Source organism: Pteronotus mesoamericanus, unplaced genomic scaffold (assembly GCF_021234165.1).
Source record: "Pteronotus mesoamericanus isolate MK-2021 breed Mesoamerican mustached bat unplaced genomic scaffold, CSHL_Meso_final contig_42, whole genome shotgun sequence".
NCBI lineage: Eukaryota > Metazoa > Chordata > Mammalia > Chiroptera > Mormoopidae > Pteronotus > Pteronotus mesoamericanus.
The window spans coordinates 15,401,861-15,428,549 of record NW_026555157.1 but is presented as its reverse complement, the minus strand read 5'-3'; the positions used below and the strand labels follow the sequence as shown (position 1 = coordinate 15,428,549).

At 40.5% G+C, this 26,689-nt stretch overlaps 1 protein-coding gene across 1 annotated transcript; it reads left to right on the top strand.

Annotated features, from left to right (window-relative positions):
* The first annotated feature begins 17,268 nt into the window (after positions 1 to 17,268).
* RPL24 (ribosomal protein L24) lies at positions 17,269 to 21,134 on the top strand. Its single transcript, XM_054577397.1, has 6 exons — positions 17,269 to 17,339; positions 17,464 to 17,539; positions 18,065 to 18,175; positions 20,146 to 20,282; positions 20,563 to 20,626; positions 21,010 to 21,134. Exons 1-6 carry the CDS (start codon positions 17,335 to 17,337, stop codon positions 21,088 to 21,090), a joined length of 474 nt encoding a protein of 157 aa, XP_054433372.1. The 5' UTR covers positions 17,269 to 17,334; the 3' UTR covers positions 21,091 to 21,134.
* The last annotated feature ends 5,555 nt before the right edge of the window (positions 21,135 to 26,689 follow it).

The following is a 26,689-nucleotide window of genomic DNA, read 5'->3' as shown; positions in this document are numbered from 1 at the left end:
CATGGAAAATATGTCTTGGTTGTCAAACAAAACTCGGTTCTTGACCAGACAGCCCTTTCATACTGATACTTTTTTGATCAGTCACACATCTCTTTTATTTATTTATTTTTAGACAAAGGAGAGACTACATAAATAGGAGTCAGTTTACCACTAAACCTCATGCTGTTAACATCTCAGGAGCCCTGCCTGATGTGGCTCAGTGGATTGAGTGTCAACCTGTGAACCAAAGAGTGACCAGTATGACTCCCAGTCAGGGCACATCCCTGGATTGTGGGCCAGGTCCCCAGTAGGGAGTGCAAGAGAGGCAACCACACATTGATGTTTCTCTCCCTCTCTTTCTCATCCCCTCCCTATCTCTCTAAAAATAAATAAAATCTTTTTTAAAAAAACTTTTTAATTCTCAGGAAATTGTGCTGTGAATATTTTTGTGTTGGGTTTTGTTTTGTTTTGTTTTGTGGCACCTTATTATTATTAAATATGTACAGTAAGTCACCATGGGTCCTAAGAAGGTTATTGATAGCAGCAAAGTGAAAAGGAAAGTTATGAGAACAACAACAGAGTTTTCAAAAGAAATAATTGCAAAGTGTGATAGAAGTGTTCGCGGTGTGTCTGATCTGGCTACTGAGTATGGCATGGTGAAATCATCAATTAGCACATTTTTAAATCAAAAGGAAGTCATTAAGAGTGTTAACGTTGCCAAGGGTGTGAAAGTGCTCACGAAATAACAATCACAAGCAACTGAAGAGGTAGAAAAAGTGTTGTTTGCGTAAATGAAAAGCAGAGAGCATTTTGGAGGCAATGATATGTGAAAAAGCGAACAAGCTGCATGCTGACTTCCGGAAAGACACCCCTGGAACGAGTGCTGAAAGTGATTCTTTCAAGGCCAGTAGGGGGTGGTTCAGTAAATTTAGGAAAAGAAGTGGCATTCATAGTATAGTGAGGCATGGGAGGCTGCCAGTTCTGACAAAGTAGCTGCTAATAATCTCATGACAGAATTTCAAGAATATGTAGAGGGCAAGGAATTTGTTTATCAACAAGTGTTCAGTTGTGATGTGACAAGCCTCTTCTGGAAGAAATGCCGAAGAGGACCTACATCACATAGGACGAGAAGTCATTGCCAGGACACAAGCTAATGAAGGACGGGCTGATGTTATTGTTGTGTGGGAATGAGAGTAGAAACTTTAAATTGAAGTCTCTACATGAGTTTTCAAGAAAAATAATGTCATAAAAAACAAATTGAATGTGATGTCGAGAGCTAATAGTAAATCTTGGATAACTAGGCGTTTTTTATTGAGTGGATTCATGAAGAGTTTGCTCTAAGTGTGAAAAAAACACCTCTGAGAAAAACAATTGCCAGTCAGGGCACTTCTTTTAATGGACAATGCCCCTGCCCACCCTCCAGGCTTGGAGGCCAAATTTGTAGAAGAGGACAGCTTCATCACTGTTAGTTTCTTTCTTTCTTTTTTTTAAAGATTTTATTTATTTATTTTTAGAGAAAGGGGAAGGGAAAGAGAAAGAGAGGGAGAGAAACATTGATGCCTGAAAGAATCATCAATCAGTTGCCTCTCGCACATGTCCCAACCAAGGACAAGGCCTGCAACCCAGGCATGTGCCCTGACTGGGAATTGAACTGGTGACCTTTCACTTTGAGGGACAACGCTCAAGCAATTGAGCCATGCCAGTCAGGGTATCACTGTTAGGTTCTTGCCGTCTAACACAACTGCCCTCATCCAGCCCATGGACCAGCAGGTCATTCCTAATTTTAAGAAATTCGACACAAAGGCACTCTTTCAGAGATATTTTGAGGTGACCTCCAAAACTAATTTAACTCTCAGGGAGGTCTGAAAGGAATGTTTTAATATCCTCACTTGCCAAGATTTATAGGCAGAGCATGGGGGGGAAGTGTCTTCCAAAGCCATGCAATCAGTCTGGAAGAAGTTGTAGCCTGAGTCTGTTGCTGGAAGAGACTTTGAGGGCTTTGACACTGAGCCTGTGTCTGTTGTGGAAGGGACTGTGTCTCTAGGGAAGTCCATGGGCTTGGACATGGATGATGATGATGATGATGATGTGGAGGAGTCAGTGGAGGCCCACAGCCCTGAGCTAACCACAGAGAAACTGCAAGACCCTCAGAGGGAGCAGCAACAGACAGCAGCTGAGGAGCTATCTTCAAAGGAGGAGGAAAGGAAGATATTCCTACTTCACTAACCAAGAAAATGCTTGATAAATGGGGAGAAATGCAAAAAAAAAAATAATTAGATTTTATTTATTTTTTAGAGAGGGGAAAGGAGGAAGAAAGAGAGGGAGAAAAACATTAATGTGTGGTTACCTCTAGCATGCCCCCTACTGGGGACCTGGCCTGCAACCCAGGCATGTGCCCTAACTGGGAATCTAACCAGTGACCCTTTGGTTCACAGGTTGGCACTCAATCTACTGAGCAGCACCAGCCAAGGCAAAATGCAAAATGTTATTGAGAAATATCGCCTTGACAAAGACATAGCAAACTGTGTGATAAACTTATTCAATGACAATGCAATGTGTTCACTTCAGGCAAGTGTTAAAACACAGGCAAAAACAACATCACTGGATAGGTTTTTAGGGAGAAAGGTGCCCAGTGAGCCCGAGGCAAGGTCTAGTGGAGCAAAAAGACAAAGGAGATAAAGAAACCCAAAAGAACAGCTACCTAACATTTTTATGGAAGGGGACTCCCAAACAGTAGCATTCCTCCTCTTCACGTTCAGTCATCAAAAGCTCTCAACATTAAAGGTAAGTTCGAGTATGTATGTAAATTTTCACTTTTTACGGAGTATTTCATTTTCTTTTAAATTTTCATTTACATTTCATGTTCTTTTGTTTTTAAAGTGTTATTTATAGATTAAATAGTGCAATAGACTTTCTTATAGTGCATATAAGAAAGGTTAAAACAGAGAATCACTCTGGGGTCTGGAATGAATTAATTCAATCTGCATTATTTTTAATGGGGAAAAAAAAGATTCGGTTTTCGAACAAATCGCTTCTCACATAGCGTTCTGGAACAAATTAATTTCCAGAACCAAAGTTCCACTGTATAACCTGTCGGTGCCAAGAGCAGCCAGTAGAGGGCATTTTCTATGCCTCCAAAACACTTCTCTCACTCAAAAATAGTTTTCTCTTCCATTTCCCAGAATTTACAGAGCCCCAGTAAAGTCTCTTTCCTTTCTACCACCCTCTTTCATTACGCTCCCACTTCATTCCTCAGAAATAGAACCGGCTGTGAGAGGAGCGGGGAACCTGAAGAATCTAGCTCTGCTTCAGAGGATAGGAAGAAAGTGGGTGACATTAAAATGATCATCATAGTGTAATAGCACAATAATACCACTAGATGTCAGCATAGGTCCCACATCCCCAACCAGACTATGCTAGGTACAGTATCAAGTATTTCCCTTACTAAAAAAAAAAAATACCACACAAACAATACTTTGCAGTAACCACTACAGGTAAACTAAATTGAGAGATTAATGATATAATGCCAAATGATTCAGGCAAAAAGAAAATCCCTGTTATCGGGGAAAATGCAATTATTTATCTTAAATGAAGAGTCACTAATGATGTTGATTTTCTGAACACTGAGCATATTTGTAAGGTTTTACTTCTTTGCTAGAAGAGCAGCATCTCATTTTATCTCTAGGAATGCTAGCTAATAGAGGTAAACACCGTAGAAAATTAAACTATTAAAATAAAGTTCCTGTCATGAGTAATGTATTAAAAAGGACATGAGATTTGACTCTGAATGGGGATGTGGCAATTACTATATGACTTTCAGGAAGCTTCTTAACCTCCCTGGACTTCCATTTCCTTTTCTGCATTCATTAGGTAAATTAATTTAAGGTGACTTTGAAATCCCCTAGGAGACAATAAAATATAGGGGTTAAGACTGTGCTCTTTGTCCCTGGCCAGTGTGGCGTCATCCTGAACTGAAGGTTCCCAGGTTGGATCCCCAGTCATGGCACATACCTAGGTTGCCAGTTGGGTCCTGGTCTGGAGGAGTACAATTCCCCATCTGGGCGCTTAAGATCCCCTGTAGGCCTGGGTCTGGAAGGCAACCAGTCAATGTTTCTCTCTCACACAGATGTTTCTCTCTCTCCTTTATTTCATTGCTTCTCTCTGAAGAGCAATGAAAAAATGTCCTGAAGTGAAGATTTTTAAAAAATAAAAAAATAAAAAAAATAAGTCCTAGCTGGTGTGGCTCAATGGACTGAGTGCCAGCTGCAAACCAAAGGGTTGCCCATTGGATTCACGTTGTAGGACACATGCCTGGGGTTGTAGGCCAGGTCCCCAGCAGGGGGCGCGCGAAAAGCAATCACACATTGACGTTTCCCTTCCTCCCTTTTCTCCCTCTCTTCCCCTCTCTAAAAATAAACAAATATAATCTTAAAAAAGAAAAAGACTTGTTTTTTAGAGCAGATTAAAGTTCACATCAAAATTGCGAGAAAGGTACAGAGAGTTCCCATATACCTTCTTTCCCTACACATGTATAGACCTTCCATCAGAGTGGTATATATGTTACAACTGATGAACCTACACTGATACATCATTATCACCCAAAGTCCAAAGTTTATATTAAGCTTCATTCTTGATGTTGTACATTCTATGGATTTGGACAAATGTGTTATGACATGTCCCCATTATGGTATCATATAGAGCGTTTTCACTGCCCTAAAAATCCCCTGTGCCCCACCATTCATCCCTCTCCCCTCAGTCCCTGGCAACCACTGATCTTTCTTCTGTCTCTATAGTTTTGCCTTTTCCAGAATGTCATATAGTTGGAATAATATAATATGTAGACTATTCTGATTGGCTTCTTTCACATACAAATATGCATTTAAGTTTCCTCCATATCTTTTCATGATTTGATAGTCTATTTTTTTCAGTGCTGAGTAATAGTCCATTGTCCTGATGTACCACAGTTTATCAATCCATTTACCTACTATGAAGGATGTCTTAGTTGCTTCCCAGTTTTGGCAATTATGAATAAATCTGCTATAAACATCTGTGTGCAGGTTTTTGTGTGGGCATAACTTTTCAACTCCTTTGGGTAAATACTGAGGAATGTAATTGCTGGGTCATATGGTAAGAGTATGTATAGTTTTTTAAGAGACCACTAAACTGTCTTCAAAGGTAGTTGTACCATCCTGTATTCCCATCTCTGATTCATCTGCCTGCCTACCAGTACTGGCAGGATCTATGTAAAGCACCTTTTATTGTGTTAATCACCTCCTCAAAAAAAAATTCTTGAAATTTGAGCTTTCAAGGGCCACCATAGATACCATTCATTCCACTAGTTCCCATTTGGTGTTTCTGAGTTAGGGATTGAAAAATGAAACATGTTTTAGAAAGGTTAAGTTGCTCATATAACAAGGATGAACTGACACACAGAATGGTGGCAGAAAGGAAACTATTTATTGTGCTAGTGAATGGTTACCTATAACAGAGCAGTTTCAGGAGAGTGTTATATACAAGTTTAGACAATAGGAAGTTAAGAGACAAGGTAGAAAGGAAACTCGAACAGCATTTGTGCACAGCAACTTCTCTCAACAAAACAAAGGATGTTTACTAATTAGGATGAGAACTTATATTTGAAAAGAGTAAATATAACAATAACTTTAAAGTTTTAAAGCGAAGAAGTTATTAATATAAAGAATTTTGGCATTGTAAAGATTTTGACCCTGGCCAGTGGGTTAGAATGTTGTCTGGATACGCCAAGGTTGCAGGCTTGATTCCCGGTCAGGACACAAACAAGAATCAACCAATGACTGTATACATACGTGGAACAACAAATCAATGTTTCCCCCCACCCCACCACGCCGCCTTCCTCTCTCCAAATCAGTAAGTAATTTTTTTAAACATGTAGGTGTAATTATTTTTAAAAAGATCTTAAAAATGGGCCACTTTTTTTTTTATAATACAAAAATATTTATGTGAATGTGTCACTGCAGAAAATTATACATTTTCTCCTCTGATTAGTATTCATTGGTAGACTCTTTGGTCCTACTCGCTTATCTATGACCTTTGACATTGAAGGAGAGACTGCTACTATGAAATACCTATTTATGGGTTATCAAGAGTCCCAAATGATCATTAACTTTCCTCTTTATTATGTATTATTATTTGATAGGTGTTAACACACGATAATGAAAACCAAAAGTGCAAAAAGGTTATAAACTGAGTTTCATGCGTTTTTTTTCTGTGCATTTGTCCACAAGAGGCGCTGTGGTACTTTGAGATTATCAAAGTGGTCTGGAAATCAAAAAGAAGGTTAGAAGCAAAGTTAAAGACTTTCAGTAATAAAATTCTACCATAATATTTGGATGGCTGGGCTAAGTGCCCTGCCTTAGTACTGCAAGGAGGCTCTAGCTGGGTTTCTGTGCAGGGATTAGTGCTGAACAAATAGGTGGCCCCTCCAGGGAAAGAAAAAGAAAATACGTTGGGGGAACAGTGAGTGATGGCTTCTGCCACCCTCCTGATGCAAACTGCTAGCCTACCATTCTCCAGATCAATTAAGTTTCAGGAAGGTGGAGAGGATTCTTAAAGCATCAGTCCAAAATACTATGCAATGGCAGGGCAAAATAATGAGAAGAGTTAGCCATCTCAAGATGAGATACTAAAACTTCTATTTTTTCCCCATACATCAGCTAACATCTGAGATAAAGAGGTAGAACTCTAAATAAATTTCAAGAATTAAGCCACTGTGAGATATTTTTCAGACACCTTTACCTAATTAACTGGGAAGATACTGTCTTTTCTTTAAGAAAGTAATAAAGGAATTCTTGACATTTTTATTTTGTCTTCTTTGAGGTATTTCTAAAAAGCAATGAAACCTAGAAAAGTGACTAAAAATTAAGTGAATGTTTAAAAGTCCTAACTTTAATTTATACTTGGGAGACTTTGTGTGGTTAAAAGCTCTTATAAGAGTCAAAGTTTTATTCTCCACCCCACCTCCCATTCTTGACTCATTTTTTAAAATGTCGGGTATAATGATTAATTTCATGTGTCAACATGCCCCCAGTCCCAGTGCCCAAATACATAATCAAATATTATTTTGGATGTTACTGTGAGGGTATTTTTGGCTAAGATTTACATTAAAAAAATTTTTTTATGTTTGATTTTAGTGAGAGAGAGGAAGGGAAGGGGGCAGAGAGAGAAAGAGAGAGATTTGTTGTTCCACTTATTTATGTATTCATTCATTGATTCTGTACCCTAACGGATTGAACCGCAATCTCAGCATTATCAGGCTAAGGCTCTAATCAACTGAGAACATGACCAGGGCAAGATGTTCATTTAAATTAGTATATTTTGAAAAAAGCAGACTGCCCTCCATAACGTGGGTAGGCTTCATCCAATCAGCTGAAGACCTGAAAAGAACAAAAGACTGGCATCCCCCAAAGAGCAGACAGCCTTTTGGCTTGAACTGCAACATTGGCTCCTTTCTGAGTTTCCAACCTGCCAGCATCCTGCAGATTTTGGACTTGCCAGCCTCCATAACAATATGAGACAATTCTTTTAAGTAAGTCTCTTCATATTTGTCACACACACACACACACACACACACACACACACACACATCATTCCTATTCGTCTTGTTTCTCTGGAGAATCCCTGAGAGTTAGGGTAGGAGAGGGGGGTAATCATCTTCCAAGTATCTTTTAAATACTCAAGTCAAACTTTCTTTATTTTTAGAGAGAGGGGAAGGGAAGGAGAAAGAGAGGGAGACAAACATCAATGTATGGTTGCCTCTCATGTGCCCCCCATCAGGAAGCGGCCTGCAACCCAGGCATGTGCACTGACTGGGAATCGAACCAGTTGGCATGCTGGCACTCAATCCACTGAGCCACACCAGCCAGGGTTAGATACTCAAGTCTTCATTGTGTGATTGTACATGCTGGTTCACCTCATTTGGGACTCCATTAACATCAGTTGGAGATAGGAAAAATTTGGTAGATTCTGAAGAGAATTTCTCTAAAGAAATTTCACAGTATGAGTGAATTATATGCTTCTCATATATGGCATATAGACCAATGTAGCTGAAACAAGTGATCTAAGTACAGTAATTACCAGAATAGCATTGCTACCCAGTTGCTTGTGCACTGAATGTTAGACAAGTTTTCAAACTTAATTTGAGAAGAATAATCTCCAAAATACTGCGTGTATGTGTATATGTATATATATCATATAAATATTTAGATGTTTTCTTTGTCTTTCAAGATATATTTTCTATTTTAAAATAATGTAGCATGTATCAGTTTATTTTTTTCAAATGTTATTGTAAAAATCTTAGAAAATACAGGAAGCAAAAATAAAAAATAAAACCTTATGTAACCCATCTACCAAAAGATAGTCACTTTTAAAATGTTGATGTGTTTCCTTCAATCTTTTATTGATGGGAATTGTATCTAGAGCCCCTCCCTCCATTTTTAAATGGATATACAGTGTACACAGATTTGGTACTGCTATTTTCAAGTAATATTTTTTAACATTTCCCTGTGACCTATTCTTGGTTGTCTCATACCTTTCAAAAATGTTTACGTTTTCTTCATTTCCAGTCAAGAGAGGATAACATCCAACAGAAATATACAAAGTATATTGATATGCTGAGAAATGCAAATACATGCGTTTACTTTCTTTTCTGAAATTGTTTTTTCAAAACTTTGAAATCATTGTTTTCATATTTAACTACAACACTAAGTCTCTAATACAGAAGGAATATAAATAACAATGTCTTTAAGCTAAAATACAAATTCCCTGCCAGGCCCTCAGATGGAATAATAAACTCAAAAGCTACTTACACTGACATCCTGTAGCAGGAGGTGGCAAACTAGGGCCTGTGGGCCAAAACCAGCCTGTCGCCTGCTTTTGTACAGCCTGCAACTAACCATGGTTTTCACATTTTAAGTGACAGGAAAAAATCAAAATAATAATATTTCATAGCACATAAATGGTATGAAATTCAATTTGAGTGTGCCTAAATAAAATTTTATTGGAATATAGCCATACTTATCTATTTACCTATTGTCTATGGCTGCTTTTACACTATACAACAGTGTGCTCACAACTGAGACCATATGTAGCATTCTTACCGCTTCACACTGCTGCTGCATACTACAAGGCACAGTAACACATTTTTACTCAACAGCATTCCATGCCATGCATATCACCGTCCTGTGACATTTCATTATTTTTATTACCAGCATACACCTGCCATGTCAAAAAAAAAAAGTGGACCTAAAATATTCCATCTTTAAAGTACAATGAAATGTGGATTATTTTGATACTTTGTTATCCAGTGGCAAAGCATTATGTTTATTAGGCAATGAGCCTATATCTGTGCTACAAGAATACAACATACGTGACCCTAGCCACTTAGCTCAATTGGTTAGAGTGTCAGTTTGGTACAGCAAGGTTGCAGGTTCGATCCCATCAGAGGATGTAAAAGAATCAATCAATGAATGCATAACTACATAGAACAACAAACTGATGTTTCTCTCTTTCTTAAACCAATAAATAAAAATTTTTAAAAATACAACATATGTCGACATTACCAAATCAAGTTTTCATAATATCCCCAAATCACACGAAAGTCAGAAAAATTATAAAAATTAAATGACTCACCATAGTAAAATTTCTTCAGAAGAAAAAGTAAAAAAGGAATGAAGGAAATGAGGCTGCAACCAAAATTTCCAAGTGGTTTATTTGTTAGCCATGCAAGAAAGTTATTTATTTATGGTATGTGGATTAAATGATGATTCCTTGCAGCAGCTAAATATAAATAAACCTGTTTCAGACCATTAGCCTTTGAGTGAGAACAGCTGCTTTAAAGTGTTGAGGCCACAGGGAACAACATCAATAGTCAATTTAAATTATTTAGTGAGCGCAAATTATTTTGAGCAGTTTTCCGTGGCTCTTAAGTTGGCAGGTGTTATTGATACTGCTCATTTGTGCCTGTTTATTCAAGGAGTCATTGTTTGGAGTGACTGAAGAATTAGCTTCTGTGAATCAGCTGCATGCAACTGGTGAGAATATTTTTTAAGAAGTTGAAAACTCTATACCTAAGGTGAAATCAGCTATGATGTGTTAGATACAACTTATGTCAGTAGAAACAGGCTTACCCTGACAGATTGCCACTTGTGAAAATATAAGTTGTTTAAATCCCATGGTTATAACATCATTGTACTGTATTATTAATCAACAGGTACTCTGTAGAAAATACTTGAATGTACCATGTGTCACTGGACCAGCAGTGTCAACAATGCATTCCATTTTCAATAGAAGGAGCAGCTAAATATCCTCACTTGCCCTAACACACAGGGTTTTATTGTGAGGGGTTTTTTTTTGTTTGTTTGCTTTTTAGGTTGATTGATTGAGAGGGGAAGGGAGAGAGAAGGAGAGGGAGAGAAACATCAGTGTGTGAAAGAAGCATCCATGGGCTGCCTCCTGCAGGTCCCCAAACCAGGCATGTGCCCTAACTGGGAATCAAACCGGTGACCCTTCCGTGCGCAGACCCTTGGGTGTGCAGACCCTTAGGTGCGCAGACCGGCACTCAATCCACTGAGCCACACCAGCCAGAGCTTATTGTGAGCTGTTTTTCTAGCTCGGGGCCAAACATGAAATTTTTTTGTTAAGTGAGAAGAACCTTCCTTAACCACTATTGTGGAACACTGACTGGATGGCTTTAGAATTCTTTTTGCTAATTTGCTAATTGTAACCATTCAATGATACTTCTTAATGAAGTCAACTGTAAACCTGCAAGACAACACAGCACTTATTCTATGGTAAAGTCATTTTGACAATAAAAGCAAGATCTCCATTCTAACATATTTGTAGTGGTTATATATTTTGAGCTCAAACTACAGTTTTAGCAAATATAGAGCTCTCAATGCAAATACAAAGGAAATTTTTATATTTCAAGACCCATTTAGTTGTCCCATTGAACAACTTTCACTTAACTTTAAATAAGAAATTATTGGATCACACATGCTAAACAGAAAATGTCCAGAAAATAATCTAATTCTATAATTGCCTTCCAAGAGATTAATATGCTCAATTTAAATCACACACCCTTGGATTGATCTTGGTGAGACAGTGTTTGTCTGAGTGAAAAGACTAAATTTGGGTAAAAGATTAAATATATAAAATCTCATTACAGACCAGGACTAACAGATGAACATTTCCAATAGATTCTGATGATAGGGAGTAACTTTGAACCCTAATTAAGAGAAATGTTATCTACCTGCCCAAAAAAGAATTTCATTCTTTAGTAGACCTGTCTTACAAAAACTTGTATTCAATATTATTGTTCTAAATTTCATCAATGAAAATTTGAAAATCAGTTTTCTCTCTAGTTATATAAATACCTATATAATATCTTCAATTTTGCCTCTTAGCCCACAAAACCTAAAATATTTACTATTTTAATAATAGTAAATTATTTAGGGATTTGCAGATCCCTATTCTAGACGATGTAAAACCTGAGTGGGAAGTTAGCCTGTAGAAGGGAAGAACGATTTCAGACAAGACCTCCTGGTCAGATGAGTAACAACAGAGTCTATGAAAAACAGTAAAGTTATCAATGCCAAATCATATGAACATGCTTCCTTCTTCTTACCTTTTTGAGCCAATCTGTAATACCAGTTTATTCCAGAAGATGGCTCCCTTTATTTTCCCAAAATTTTATTAAAAAAATTTCCAACATACAAAAAATTTGAAGGACTATTTACTGAACATTATAAACTCACCACTTTGATTCTCTTATCAAAATTCTGCTATTCTTGTTTTATCTCCTATCTATCCATCTATCTATCCCTCCACCCATCTTGTTTTTTTGATATATCAGTATCCTTGCCACCATATACTTAAGCAAGTATTTCATTAACTAGTGCTCAATATTTACTCACAATTTCCTTTCTTTTAAAGTAAAATTTATGCTGGCTTGCGAACCAAAGGGTTGCTGATTCTATTCCCAATCAGGGCACATGCCTGGGTTGCAGGCCAACTCCCAAGTTAAGGGCGCACAAGAGGCAACCACACATTGATATTTCTCTTCCTCCCTTTCTTCGTCCCTTTCTCTAAAAATAAATAAATAAATAAACAAATGAACGAATGAATGAATGAGTGAATAAAAGACTGGTGATTTAAAAAAATAAATAAAATAAAGTAAAATTTATACACAGTGAAATGCTCAAATCTTACAGGGACATTTCCTGAATTTTGACAAACTGTGTGATTAAGCCTAAACCCATAAAAATATAGATCATTAACATTAACACAGAGAGTTTCCCTATACCCCTCCCTATTCAACACTTCCTGTCCAGCCCAGAAGCAACCACTGTTCTGACTTTCTTTCACCACAGATTAGTTTTGCATGGTGAAGAATTTGATGTATATGGAGTCTTACAGTATATACATTTTGTAAGGCTTCTTTCTCTTAGCATAATGTTTCTGGAACTCAGGTTAATGTGTTAAATTCATTCCATTTTATTTCTGAGTAGTAGTGCATTGTATAAGTATATATTATAGTTTGCTTATATATTCACCTATTGATGGGGCACCTAGGCTGTTTACTGTAGGTATTATGAATAAAGATGCTATAAACATTCCTGTATGAAGTCTTTTTACTTTAATTTTTTTTAATTACAAAATAATACAGGTGGTACTTACTTTTCCCATTTTTTTTAGGAATGAATTGTGGGACTTAAACCTTTTCATCCAAAAAGTTTCATTGTTTGAAACTTTTTACCATGGAAAAGTAATTAGAAGAGTACATCACAATTTAGAGACTATTCCCCTGCCCAACACCCAGTTTCAATATTACCCACTCCTGGTCAAACATTTTTTCTTCCATGCCCTTACCTACTGGACCCACCCTCCCATTATTTTAAGGCAAATCCCAACCATTCTACTGTTTTATCTGGAAATATTTAGTATATGTATCTGGAAAAGTAAACTTTTAAAATTAAACATAATGACAGTTCAGTGATAACACCTAAAGAATTAATACATCTTATTATCATCGAAAAATCCAGTCAGTTTTCAATTAACCTGTTGCCTGTCCAGCTTGTTCAAATCGGGCCTCAAATAAGATCCACACATTGCAATTGGTTATGGGGGCTCTCAAATTCTTTTCACCAACCAGTGTATTCACGTAGGGCGCTCGGGCACACCCCATAATTAAGGTTTAATGCTCTTTAGTCGCTGTCTTGAACGTCAATAATTATACCTTTGAATTTGTTTTGTAAATGAAGTACAGTGGGGCGATAGAGCACGTGCTAGGGGCATAGGGTCTCAACTCGCAAACGGGCCCACGTTCTGGGGCCTCCTTACTTTGTAGGGACCAGTCCTAGAGAGCTGAGGGTTCTGCGGTCCTGTCAGCCCATGCCAGCCTCTGCCTCTCCCTCCCCTCTCTCCAAAGCTGGCAGCAGCACCGCGTATTCCGCCAGCGGCTCGATGCCCACCCACATCACACGGTATTGCTCTCGCTGCAGGCTGGGCCAAGAGGACGCTGGAAGGGATGGTCGACCCCACTCCAGGGCTTCTATTAACAAGTAAAAAAAATGTTTAAGGTGGAGAGATAGATTGCAGAAGAAAGAAAATAGCTTAGTATTTTAGTACCTTGAACAGCATCTTTCTCCTGCTGTTGGCAAAAACAAAAACAAACGCACACTGGGGGCCCTGGAAATTACTTCTGCAGCTAGTCCTATCCATAGGTGCTTCCCCTACCCAGTCTCCCTTCCTCCTTTTCTCAATTCACATGTTGTTGAAGAAATTGTCACGCTAATTGCACCCCTGTGGAGTCATTTCACATTTCCCTCTGTCCCCTTATATTTCATATAATTGATAGATGACTTGATTAGATGTATATTTTTAAAAGAATACTTTATAATTTTTAATTTTAAGAATAATTCATGATTTTCAATTTTTTAAAAAACTTTTTTAAAAGATTTTACTTATTTATTTGTAGAGAGAGGGGAAGGGAGGGAGAGAGGGGGAGAAACATTAATGTGTGGTTGCATCTCATGCATCCCCCACTGGGGACCTGGTCCCTGACTGGGAATCAAACCTGTGACCCTTTGGGTCACAGGCTGGCACTTAAGCCACTGAGCCACACCAGCCAGGGCTCATGATTTTTAATTTTAATAGGGCTTTGCAATTTTAAAGAAAGCTTCATAATTTTTAATGCTGTATAATTTTTAAACATAGTAATTTTCTAACCTAGTTACTAGTCATTGCTTTCAAAGTCCTCTTGAAGCCAATGCCTGACAGTCCTGGGATTGCCCAGCCTATCGGAAACCATGGTGGCAGATTGTGATACAGGAACAATCCCTCCTCCACCTGAGAAAACAAAGTTATTGCAAGAAAACACTCAGAATGCACTTCTCGGTTTCTAGGGGTGGTAAACAGAGACGCACCATCCAGATCCCTCTTCAAAGGCTTGCTGCCCAGCAATGGGTGGTGGCCAGCAGCGCCCTCCAGCTGTCAGCAGGGTCCCTTAAGGGAGGTCCTACTTCCCTTAAGTCATGACTCTGGTGTAACACACCTGTTGACTAAGCAACACGGGGGTATTTGGCCCTATGTAGGATACTCTGACAGGCAGTATTTATTCCAGAGCTCCTAGCAGGGCTATGTTCAGTTAGACCAGCAGTTTATTTAACTTCTGCCTAATATTGCTTTCTCCCTCTTCTTTCACAGGACTTGACCCCTAATAAATACCTTGCACTCTAAATTCAATCTCAGTAGCTGCTTCCAGAGAAGCCAGCCTGTGCCACTAAGTGATGTTATCATACGTATTCTACTATTTACTACTATAGGTACACGACTCCAAATATATCCTATTCCTAGCTTCCCACTACACGGTTCCACCTTAATGTCCCATGGCATCTTAAACCGAGTCTTTCCAAAACTGACCCTTTCCCCCAAAAATATGCTCCCTCCTCCTCTCTTCCTCTGACAAATGATACCATTGTTCACTAAGTCTCCATTTTCATAACTGCCTTACCTCCTGTATTACCATTGTTATATTAACAAATTATTCCCAAAACAATAAACATTTATGATCTCACAGATTCTATGGGTTCAGAATTCAAGAGGGTCTGTCTGGGTGGACACTGGAAGAGCAAGGAACACGTTCTGCCCCAGGGCCTCTGGAGGGAACCCAGAGACCTGGATTTTAGTCCAGTGATACTGATTTCAGACCTCTGGCCTCCAAAATTGAAAGAGAATGCATTTCTGATATTTTTGGTTACCAATTTTGTGGTAATTTGTAATAGCAACCATAGGAATTTAATAACCATAGGTGAAGTAAGTATAAAGGTGAAGAAGCAGCACTGGCTGGAGTGGGTCAGTGGATAGAGAGCTGGCCTGTGAACCAAAGGGTTGCAGATTTGATTCCCAGTCAGAGCACCCGCCTGGGTTGCGAGCCAGGTTCCTGGTAGGGGGCGCTCAAAAAGCAACCACACACTGATGTTTCTCTCTCTCTCCTTCCCTTCCCCTCTCTTTAAATATAAATAAGTGAAATCATTAAAAAAAAAAAAAAAAAAAAAGGTGAAGCAGCAGTGAAGAATGCTCTTTCTCAGGGGGTATGTAGAGCTGAGAAGAACTTTTGGTTCAGAATTGCTTCATAAATAAAGGGAATAGAATACAGCTGAGCCTTTTGCCTATAAAAGAGTATAAGGATAAAGTCAGCAAAAATTTATGTATAGTGTTATAAACTTGTACTTTATGACACTATATAAAATGGTGTTAGGAGTTTCTGTATCATTCCTTCTTAATCCAGGAGTGTTTGATTTAAAGCGTGATACACACAATGTGTTACAGAGAACCATGAAATGCCAGCTCAAGAATGTCATCCCAAGAGTTAAAGGGCTAAAATCCTTCATACCTAGTTTCCTACTTTTCCTTCACAGAGCTAGTCTAGCCAAACATAATTTTGAAGACTAATAAAACAAAATATTTGTAAAGTTCCTGGGAAGAAACTGTAAATGCTGGGGTTCTGTGGAGCAAACAGAACTAAATTCTTGCAGGTAAATCTTGGCTCTATGCTCTGCTCACCTCCAGCCCTTGGAATTTGTAAGAAGCCAGGACTACTCCAGGGAAATCAAAAAACAAAAAAAAACACACACATTTTTAACAATCAAGTATTTCTTTAATCAGCAGTGACTTAAAAACAGAGTGGATGAATGTCATGGAAGCCTGCAGCATTCATCTGCCAATAGTCTATATAGACACTATCTTCCCAAAGTACACCAGGTATTCTCAACAACTGGTCAGAATTGGCCAGACTGCCAAATTCTTCCTTTGTTTTTCAATGCCACTCATTTCTGTTAACACATTCTTGAGACTGGTTCCAACATTATTGTACAGTATTCTTAACATTAATTAGCCAGTTTATTGGACTTTCCAAATCTCTTCAACGACCTAAAGAACGTTTTTACGGGTAAGCTGCTTATATAGATAGCATTAAATCAATCAGTACATGTGTTTCCTAGGATTGTCTCTTGCCATTCCCCATCCATCATATATGCCTTAAGTATCCAGTATTACAGAAGTGCTCAAGAGATGGAGGCATTGGCCTTCCTGTGGGTCTGGCCAGAGCTCTCTTTTCCAAGCTTCCGAGCTAGGGCTTTGCTTTTCTCTGTGCAACCATCCATCCCTGGGTCCATTAGCAGCAGCCCCACAACCTAGCTCTTCCCCGATGGCAGTCGTCATTTTGCGGTACTATGGCGCTTACTTACTAGGGATTTAGTAAACTAAATGAACTAATTTATGTAAATGCTTTAACATACGTCTTGCCACAGAGCACTCAATGAGTGCTAATTATAATTAATGCAAAGAGCACAACTCGATTCGCACGGCCTGGAAGACAGGTCAGATGTCACTGCTTTTTCTGCAAATTGTGAATCTATTAAAATTTATGTTGACTGAGGAAAAATGGGCAGAATACAGTGGGCAGAAATGCGATTTTAAGTTTTACCTGCGGGATATTTGTCTGTAGGCCACTGAACTATAAGACGGAGTTAACATTTCCTGCAGCAGGATAATGGCTCTAGTACACTTGCCCTAGAAGAGAACGTCTCCGAAATCTACCACCTCAACCCTAGCACTTCCTCCGCCTCCTTCAGAATTCCTCAGAAGGTAACCGGCGCCTAATAAAATGCAGGTCCGTCGCCTGGCTAGGGTGACGTCATCACCGAGCGCCGGGGTTAGAGGAGGGTATTGGGGGAGGAGATTGCCTCCAAGACCCAATAAGGCCTCTTCCCATGATCCTCTCCTTCTTTTCTCCATACTTCCTCCTCTCCGGCAGCCGCAGCCATGAAGTAAGCAAGACCTTTGCATCCCAATCCTTTTCCATCTGCGGGCAGATCGCCCCTTCGGTGTCCCGCAGATGGCCTCTGTCTGCCATAGATACCCTCCCTAATGGGCTTTCGCTTTTGTTAACAGGGTCGAGCTGTGCAGTTTCAGTGGGTACAAGATCTACCCCGGACACGGGAGGCGCTACGCCAGGACCGACGGGAAGGTGATAGGCCGCGTCGGCTAAATGCGATTTGTGCTCCGAAGAGGAACGACCGGTCTGATTCGGTCTAGGCGGGTTCAATTATCACATCATTCTTGGTCCCTGAAAGGCTTGCTTCAGGAACTCAGAAGCTTCTAAGTGAACTATTGTTAAGTTTTGATTTAGTGTGAGGTCGAAAATGAGTTGTGTAACTTCAGTGCCCCAGTGTGAGGAGAATAGGACATAAAATTTGGCTATTTTATGAACACAAGACCTCTGGAATGCCGGGAGGGACGGGAACTAGATGCCTCCTGGAATTTGACACCCCGCCCTCCCCTGCTCTTAAAAGGCAGGACCGTATACAAAAGATCTTCACGGTGCCACCCAGGTACCTGCCAGTTGTGCGACAAGCCATTTGGTGTCTGTGCTTAACTTGATAAAATGAGAGTATAGAACTATAAGTTAATGTGCCACGGATTTCAAGCTCAGCCTTTTTCTACTTTGTTTATTTGAGTAGGTAACTTCTGTACTTTGAAATTGTTGTGACAGGTTTTCCAATTTCTTAATGCAAAATGCGAGTCGGCATTCCTTTCCAAGAGGAATCCTCGGCAGATAAACTGGACTGTCCTCTACAGAAGAAAGCACAAAAAGGGGCAGTCGGTAAGTAAAATGCACTTCGATGTACTGGGGCTATCTCTGAAGTTTAAACTCTGGTCATCAGTCACTGCTCTCTGTGAAATTCTTCGTAAATGAGAAAGTATGTGAAAGTGCTCTTAAACTGCACATCATCAAACAGTGAAGTGAAAATGATTAACATAAACAGTGTCTCCTCACTGTTTATATCTTATTAGCCTCACATTAAATGCCAAGTTCAAATTTGAAAGCATCCCTTTGTTACAGTGAGGTAAACTACATTAAGCATACTTGGGTTATAGGACACCATGGAAGAGTTAAAGGAGTTTATGGTGTTACAGTGAATGGAAGTTAAGTAATGATTATGGTAATTTGGCTTTGATTATAGTTATAGGATTAGCCGTAACATAGGTATCAGTTTTCCAGCATTGTAGTTTGTTCTCAAGATTGGTTGTGTTTTCTGAGGTGCTCTTTTAGCTTGAAGGATGTTTGGAGAAAAGTTTAAGCGCTGTGGCAGTGGGGTATCCAGGAGCCTTGGAATATTTAGGCTTGTGACACATGCACAAGTCTTGGTGAGGATGTGGAGAAAAATACAACTCTTGTGTGTAAGATGGCACCAGCACTGTGGAAAACAGTTTGACAGTCTCTCAAAGTTAAACAGAATTATTATAAGATCCAGCAATTCCATTCCTAAGTATATACTCAAGAGAATTGTAAGCAAGATCTTAGCACAGGTAACTGGGCACTCACAATAGCCAAAAGACAGAAACCACCCAGATGTCCTATCGGTTAATTTGTGGGTAACAAAATGTGGTATATGCATTACAGTGGGTGATTATTCAGCCTTAGAATGCTGACAGCCAGTCAGCATAGATGAACCTTTGAGACACTATGCAAAGTAAAACAAGCCAAACACAAAAGGACAAATACTGTATGATTCCACTTTTATGAGGTACCTAAAGTAGGCATATTCATAAAGACAAAAAGTAGAGGTTATCAGAGGTGTGGTGGGGGCAAGGAAGAATGGGGAGCTATTATTTAATGGGTGCAGAGCTAGTTTGGGTTGATGAAAAAGTTCTGGAGGTGGATAGTGATGGTTGTTGCAGTAATTGTGGGTGTAGTTAATGTCACTGAATACACTAAAAATGCTTTAAAATGGTTAGTTTAACGTATATTTTACCACAATAAAATTTTTAAGATTTATATATACATACACACACATATATACACAGGTAAATAGTGGTATTTTCTACAATAAGATTTCATCTCAGTAAAAAGTTTAAAGTAAAATGAGTGTTTTAGTTAACCACAAATGTTCCCTGTTCCATATATTTTAAATTTTCTTGGACTTTGAGGTGCACTTCAAGATCTTTTTACTCAAATGTACTGTAGATTTTTAATATACAATCTGCAGCAGATGTTTGAATAGTACTCTTGTCTTGATTCCTGGACATACCCTAACACATGATGGCTTTCCTGTCATGATTTTCTAATTTGATTATTTCTCCCAGTGACAGTAGTATGAGTAAAAACAAAATAGGTGAGTTGAGGTTTGATCATTTTTTCCAAAAGTAGATTTGGTAATAATAAAGTATTAATCACTTTTAAAGTACTGTCCAGTTAACATCCTTAAAGTTTAACTTTTTGTCATAAAAAATGGCCAGGATTTGTGACATGGTTTAACTAATTCATAATAAAAAGGCCAGAGAGAACTCTCCTCTACCCTTTCAATGTGTGATATATAGTTATAGCAGGAGAGTCCTCACTTGATAACGCTGGTACCCTGAATTCTAGCCTCCAGAACTGTGAGAAAGTAATTTCGGTTGTTGATAAGCCATTTAGTCTGGTATTTTGTTGCAGCAGCCCAAATGGACTAGAGCAAATACTAATCTTAAAAGACTTCATTTACCCTATCTCAAAGACTTACTAACTCATTTCTCACCCAGATTCATGAAGCACGGTTCATAGGTGTGCTCCCCATCTTTTTTGTTTTGCAGGAAGAAATTCAGAAGAAGAGAACCCGCCGTGCAGTCAAATTCCAGAGGGCCATCACTGGTGCTTCTCTTGCTGATATAATTGCCAAGAGGAATCAGAAGCCTGAAGTTAGAAAAGCTCAACGAGAACAAGCTATCAGGTAAGGAAACCTTCATTATGAGCATTATTTAGGTTTAATAATCAGAAGTTTATAATGTAGTCTAAATGGTTTGTTGAAACTTCTATATGTAACAAAAGCTTTTATACAGTATATGTTAAACTGGCTTGGTGGTTAATGACATTGACAACCCCTTTGGATTTATCCTAAAAATAATTGGGGGTGGGGAAGGAAACTTTCCCAGACCACTACAGCTCCTTGTTAATAAGCTGTATGCTTAAGGAATAAAGTGCTTTGCCTTATCTTATTTTTAATCCTACAGGGCTGCCAAGGAAGCAAAAAAGGCTAAGCAAGCCTCTAAAAAGACAGCAATGGCTGCTGCTAAGGTAATTGTGGGATTGTCTTGGATTTCTTACTTAAAACAATAGAAAAACTTATAATCCAAATTGTGGTAAATACAAGTTTCAAGTTTTTAAAGAATTTAGTGTAAGGCTCTGATAGAAATGTTCATAACTGGTTTCTGGGTGTTTGGGTGTTGTTTTACTTAAACAGTATTTTGAAATTTTAAATGTACAGAAAGATAGTAGAGTTTACCTGCTTTTCACAATGTTGTCAATTTAGATAACCATAGTTAAAAAAATAATACTGGTCCTAAATGATTAACAAAAATGTCCTTTTTCGTTAAGATAAAATTCAGTGTCTCACATTGGACAGAGGGGTGATTAAAAAGAAGTTGCATGTAATAATACCACATAACGTCTTTTTACAGGCTCCCACAAAGGCAGCACCTAAGCAAAAGATTGTGAAGCCTGTGAAGGTTTCTGCTCCTCGTGTTGGTGGAAAACGCTAAGTTGGCCGACCAGATTTTTAAATAAAGACGTAACAAGTTAAGAATTTAAGAGCTAAAGATTTTATTTATTTTTTAAAGAGAGGAGAAAGAAAGGGAGAGAAACATTGATGTGAGAGATAAGTTGCCTCTTCTACACACCCTGACTGGGTACCAGACCCACAACATAGGCATGCGCCCTGGCTGGGAATTGAACCGGTGACCTTTCGTTTTGCGGAACAGTGTCCAACCAACAGAGCCACACTGGTCAGGCCAAGAGCTAAGCATTTTTTAAAGATAATTTCTCTGGAATACTTCCTCCTAATGTTAAGGTCTCATACTTGGAGAGGTGTTAAAGCCAAACGTATAATTAAATGTTAGCTTTGCTCAACCTAAGGTGCAAGGGCACATTATATAGACTGCACTGCACACTGTCTTATGGTTCTAAGTACTAGGATGCTGTGTAGAGTTAGTAAAGATGCACTTTTTTCTATTGCTTGTGTCTGTAAAAAGTAGACTTTTTATTTTCTTCCATGTTAAGTAGACACATTTTATATTGGGTTTGCCTTTTGTTCACTGGTATGTCACCTCTCACCATTAGCTTGATAACTGAGTTTTAAGCACTTAAAACTATCAGCTCTATTAATCTGTTTTTATTTTCAAAAAAGAAGTTTAAGTGATGAGCACATTTTCAGTAGAATATACTTAGAAATTCCCAAAGCAGTTTGTTGATCTGGGAGTTTGACAGAGCCATAGTTAAAATTGTGGAAATGCCTGAGTAGTCTGCTTATGTTCAGGAGGTATATATGTATAATATGTGATATGGAAAATAATAGTAGTCATAATTGATGGTAAGAATAGTGTTCTACAGAAAGTAGGTCATCTTACCTGTATGTACCACATTGTTCCAAGTTTCAGGGATACAGTGAACAAGTTCATGTCCTCCTGAGAAACATGCTTTTACATAGAGAAATACTATGTGAAGGAAAAACCAGACATCAACACTCCCCCTCCCTCCATTTTATCCAAAGTGATGGAATTGATTATCCTTTCCTGTTGTTTAGGGGCTTTTTTTTTTTTTTTTTTTTTTTTTTTTTTTTTTTTTGGTGTGGGACGTAAAAAATCAATAACAGTCCTTTGGGAGACTTAAACTAAAAAGATGTGTAAAATAAATATAAGAAATATGCAAGATATACTGACTAGCTTTTGCTTAGAAATATTAAGATGTTGCTTGAAAAAAGAAACCTTTTTATTGTAGTATTTTCTTTATGAAAATACAGGGAAAATAAGATTATTTAGCTGTGAATAAGGAAAGCTTAAAAACAAAATAACCAACTTGAATGTTGAGCTATAGATTCTAGTATTTGGCCACAGAATTTAAAAAATCCCCTTGGAGCACTCACTATCTTCTGGTCTAGATGTCTTAATAAACTGAAACTGCCAGTCCTAGTTACCCGTAAATGCTGGGTAGCCTGCAGACCAGAAGGAGCTACAGAAGCTCATGTGTGGATACAGGCCCCACCAGGTTCAGAGACTTGTACAGGATCTCAGGTGACCTCATTAGTCTGCTGGTTTAGCCAGAATTTGCCATCTCAATCATTGTTAAGTGCACAGTTTATTGGTATTGAGTGCATTCACATTGTGGTCCTTCCATCCCCATCATCTATCTCCAGGACTTTGCCACCTTTCCAAACTGTCCCCATTAAACAGTTCCCATACCCCACAGCCCTCACCCAACCCCTAAGACTGTAGGACTTATCTTTTGATTTCTGTCCTGGGAATTTGACTCTGGGGACCGCAGGTATGTGGAACCACACAGTATTTGTTCTGTGTTCTTTTTCATGCCTTATCATTTTCTTTTTTTTTTTTTTTTTTTTTTTTTTTTTAAGATCTTACTGATTTTTAGAAAGGGTAAAAAGAGGGGGAGAGAAACATCAGTCTGTGGTGCCTCTTGTGTGTCCCCTAGCGGGGACCTGGCCTGCAACCAGGGCATGTGCCCTGATTGGGAATTGAATAGGCAACCCTTACGTTTGAGGGCTGGTACTCAATCTACTGAGCCATACTAGTCAGGGCTGTTTTCCATGTTAAATGCTGCCTTTGCTGCTATCTCCCATCATTACCCAGGAGAGCCTATGGGACTGATTCCTGGGTGTAAACCTGCTGGTCAGAGGGTGTAAGTTGCTGACTGCCATGGGCCCTGCAGACTGATGTGCGAGATTGGACTGAGCTCTTCCGCAGCCCCTTAGGGGTGGTTGTTCCCCACCCTTGCCATTGCATCTAGCATTGTGGTTTCAGCCCTCCAAGGGCCTCAACTGTGCTCATCTGGAGGCTGTTGCCTTCTACCCCCTGGCCCTGGGCCCAGGCCCCTTCCTACCCTGTTTCTTTTCCAGACTGAGCCCTCAGAAGCAGTTCACTTTGGAGATTCTGTCAGATGCCTCAGTATCTGACATATACTGACCATTGTGGTTAGATACCTTTTACATGTGGGACAGCCAGCTCATCCTGTGGATGGGATAAAACCTCTTCCAGAGTGGGCTCCTGTCCCCACTCACATGTTCCCTGGGCTGGTCTGCCTTTGCCTCCTGAATGTGGTGAAGACACTGGTAGCCACACACTACAGCAGCAGTGATCTAATGTAAGTGGCAACAATCACCCTTCTAGCACAAGGCTTGTGCAGAATGTGTGCCCCTGGCCTATCATGCCACTTTCGTTTCCCGGAAGGTTTTCACAGCCCTCACCTCAGTGCTCTCAGCCGTATGCTACAAACATGGAAACAGACTCTAGGCCATGGAAGGCCAGGCTCCAGGAGACCTCAGGCTCTGCTGCTGGCATCCAAGTACTGCAGCCCCTGAGGGAGGCACAGCCTACTTGAAAGAGAATGCCCTAGAAGACACCCTGGGTGAAATGACAAGCTTTTGTCATTGGCCAAGTTCCAGAACCCCACAACGCTGAGGACTATGGACAGAGCCAGTTTTATGGCCACTCTGGACTCCTCCAAGGAGAAATGAGACATCTCTGCCTGGGTTTCCTGAAGGCTGTCTGCTGTCATGGGGTGTGGTGGCCAGTGCCTTTGTAGGGTGGTCAGTACAGCTCCCAGGTGCCGTGCTAGGCCTCTGTGCCCCTGTGCAGGAGGAGAGGGGTTGGGGATTGCAAGTCCTTGGAGGCTGACACGGGTGGCCTTATGGCAAGCCCAGAGCTGTGCCCTCACTGCTCAGCTCATTTTCATGGTCAGCAGCACATCATGGGCCTGCATACCAGTTGGCACAGGAAACCATGCCTGCCTCAGCGGACCATTGCCTAGCCCAGGGACCTTCAAGTTCCCAGTTCCAGTTAGCTTGAGGTGATACACTCTCAGAATTAACAACTGAAATTCAAAGTGACTTTACTTTCACCCAAGGAAACTTGGAACTTTTGTTTCCAAATGAGGTAATATATGTGGCTTTGAAGCCACAGAATGTCCCATCATCTGAGACTGTCATTTGTACTATAACTTGTCTCCTTGTTACTGTTTTCATGTGGGTACCAGATGGAGCTTTGGCCAGTGGTTGCATATCCAGACAGTTCTCTTGCACCTGCAGGTCCCTAATCCTCTGGGCTGACTCCCCAAGATCACGTTAGGTGATCAGGGGAAGGGGTCACCCAGATCCCCTCTGGGGCATGGTCTTTTCCCACTCACGCCCTCCCTGTTCCCTTAATCACCTACTGCCTGGCCACTTTCCAGCTGGAGGACCTTGGCTTTCAGCTCTTTGGTAGCATTGTAGTCAACTCCCAGCCTGTAGTCAAGATGTAGGCCTAGGGGAAAAGGTCTGTCTCATCTGGGGCTGATCTCACCTTTCCAGCTTATTTTAACCAAAGAAACTGCTGGGTTTAAACTTTTAAACAAACTGATTTGCCCCTGGGCCTGTGGCCTCAGTTGGAACAGGTTTGATTCCTGGTCAGAGTATATGTGTCTGTATTGGAGGTTTGATCTCAACTCCAGGAGCATACAGAAGGCAACCAATTGATGCTTCTCTCCTGCATCAATGTTTCCTTTTTTCTCTCTTTCAAAGCAATGAGAACATGTCCTTGGGTGAAGATTAAAAAAATAAATAATAAACCGATTCCCTTTCCTCCCTACCAGTGTTCTTCATGTCCCCAGGGAATTGCCTCCTACCTTCACTGTTCCAGTGGGTGGTAACTGCTGAGTGTCAGCCATTAGGCAGGGCAAGGAGTCCTTTCCTGGTTGTAGTCTGGGCCTCTGGAACCTTCTCTGGCTCTTTTTTGACTCACAACCAAACTCTAGCAGGCCCAGGGCAGCCTTTCTTCCCCTTCTGGAGGGGCTTCAGGGGGCCAGAGAAAGTGGAGACAGAATTCGCGGTGCCTACCTGCTGACCTGTGCAGGCCTGTTTGCTTGTGTAGAAAGTTGGGACACTCAGGCCTTGGGGGCCAGCGGGACCTTAATGTCTGAGCCTAAGGCCCACTGCTATTTGCTGTCCATCTCCCACCTGGCTTCCACCAGTTCTTGCTTCATCCTCAGAGCAGTGAGGTGCAGTGACTCCTGTGTGCCACTCATCCCACAGCTGAGGGAACTGAGGCCCAGAGGGATTCAGCAACTTGCCCAATGTCACACAGCACAGTGAGTAGCACAGCCGGTTCTTAAACCAGGCTTTTAATTGCTAGATTCTCCTTACTCTTGAGGCTTGGGACGTAATCAGAGACCAGGACAGCAACTCCCTGAAGAAGAGGAGGAAGATCTCAGGCCCCAGGAGCACTTCAAGGCCCCTCTGGAAAGAAACCACAAGCCTGGCAGTTCAGTTGGGGGTGGAAGCCTCCCTGATGCAACCTGGGAAATGGGAGATCTGGAGCGACCACCCCAACCAGGACCACAACCCCTAGAGATACAGGCGTTTGCTGAGCCCACTGGACCCAACATGCAGCCACCTCGATGCGAGAGAGAGAGAGAGGAACCGGGCTTCTCCAGCCCTCATGGGGCAGTCAGCCCAGATCCACAGAGCGTGCTGAGGGTCCTTCTCTAATGTGAGACTGTTGTGCTGCCTGGGCTGCCCTCAATAAACTACCTGCTCCTAAGGCCCACAGCTCAGGGAGTACTTTTGGGGACTAAGTCAGAGGTACTATATGTCCTGTGTCCCCACAAAGCTATCCAGGGGCCTCCAGAACGTGGGTGCTGAAGTCACATACACAATGGTCTGCAGCAGCCCTAAGACCTCTGCTGGTTTTTGGAGAGCCAGGATCAAGTGGTCTGCAGTGGTCCCCTTGACTGCACAAGGCTCTCCAAGACAAGAGTGTGGTTTCAGCTTAGTGGACACCTTGTGCTCCCAGAGTGGCTCACCCCAGGGGCCTTAGGCATGACTGCCTCTCAGAAAAGGAGCTTGGGGGCCTAAGTTTTGTCCCAGCTGTGCATAGGGGCCACACCATGGGGATACAACACAGCCAGCTCACTCTGTGGAAGCTCTCTGAGGTCTCAGGCCTCTGCTGGGAACCAAAATGGGTGCCGTATCTTCTGGAGCCTGGAAACAGCCTCCAGAGGCTCCACAGCTGCTGGAGATCCTGGCCATTTTGAGCCATCCTGAGGGCACACAGGGTGTATTAGTGGGCACTGAGCCAGGCCCTGCCTGATGCAAAC

What these genes read in the sequence shown, in the direction of transcription:
- RPL24 (XM_054577397.1), top strand. An exon ending in ACGCCAGGACCGACGGGAAG is followed by an intron (nt 17,540 to 18,064) that starts GTGATAGGCCGC and finishes TTGTTGTGACAG; the next exon opens with GTTTTCCAATTTCTTAATGC. An exon ending in AGCACAAAAAGGGGCAGTCG is followed by an intron (nt 18,176 to 20,145) that starts GTAAGTAAAATG and finishes TTTGTTTTGCAG; the next exon opens with GAAGAAATTCAGAAGAAGAG.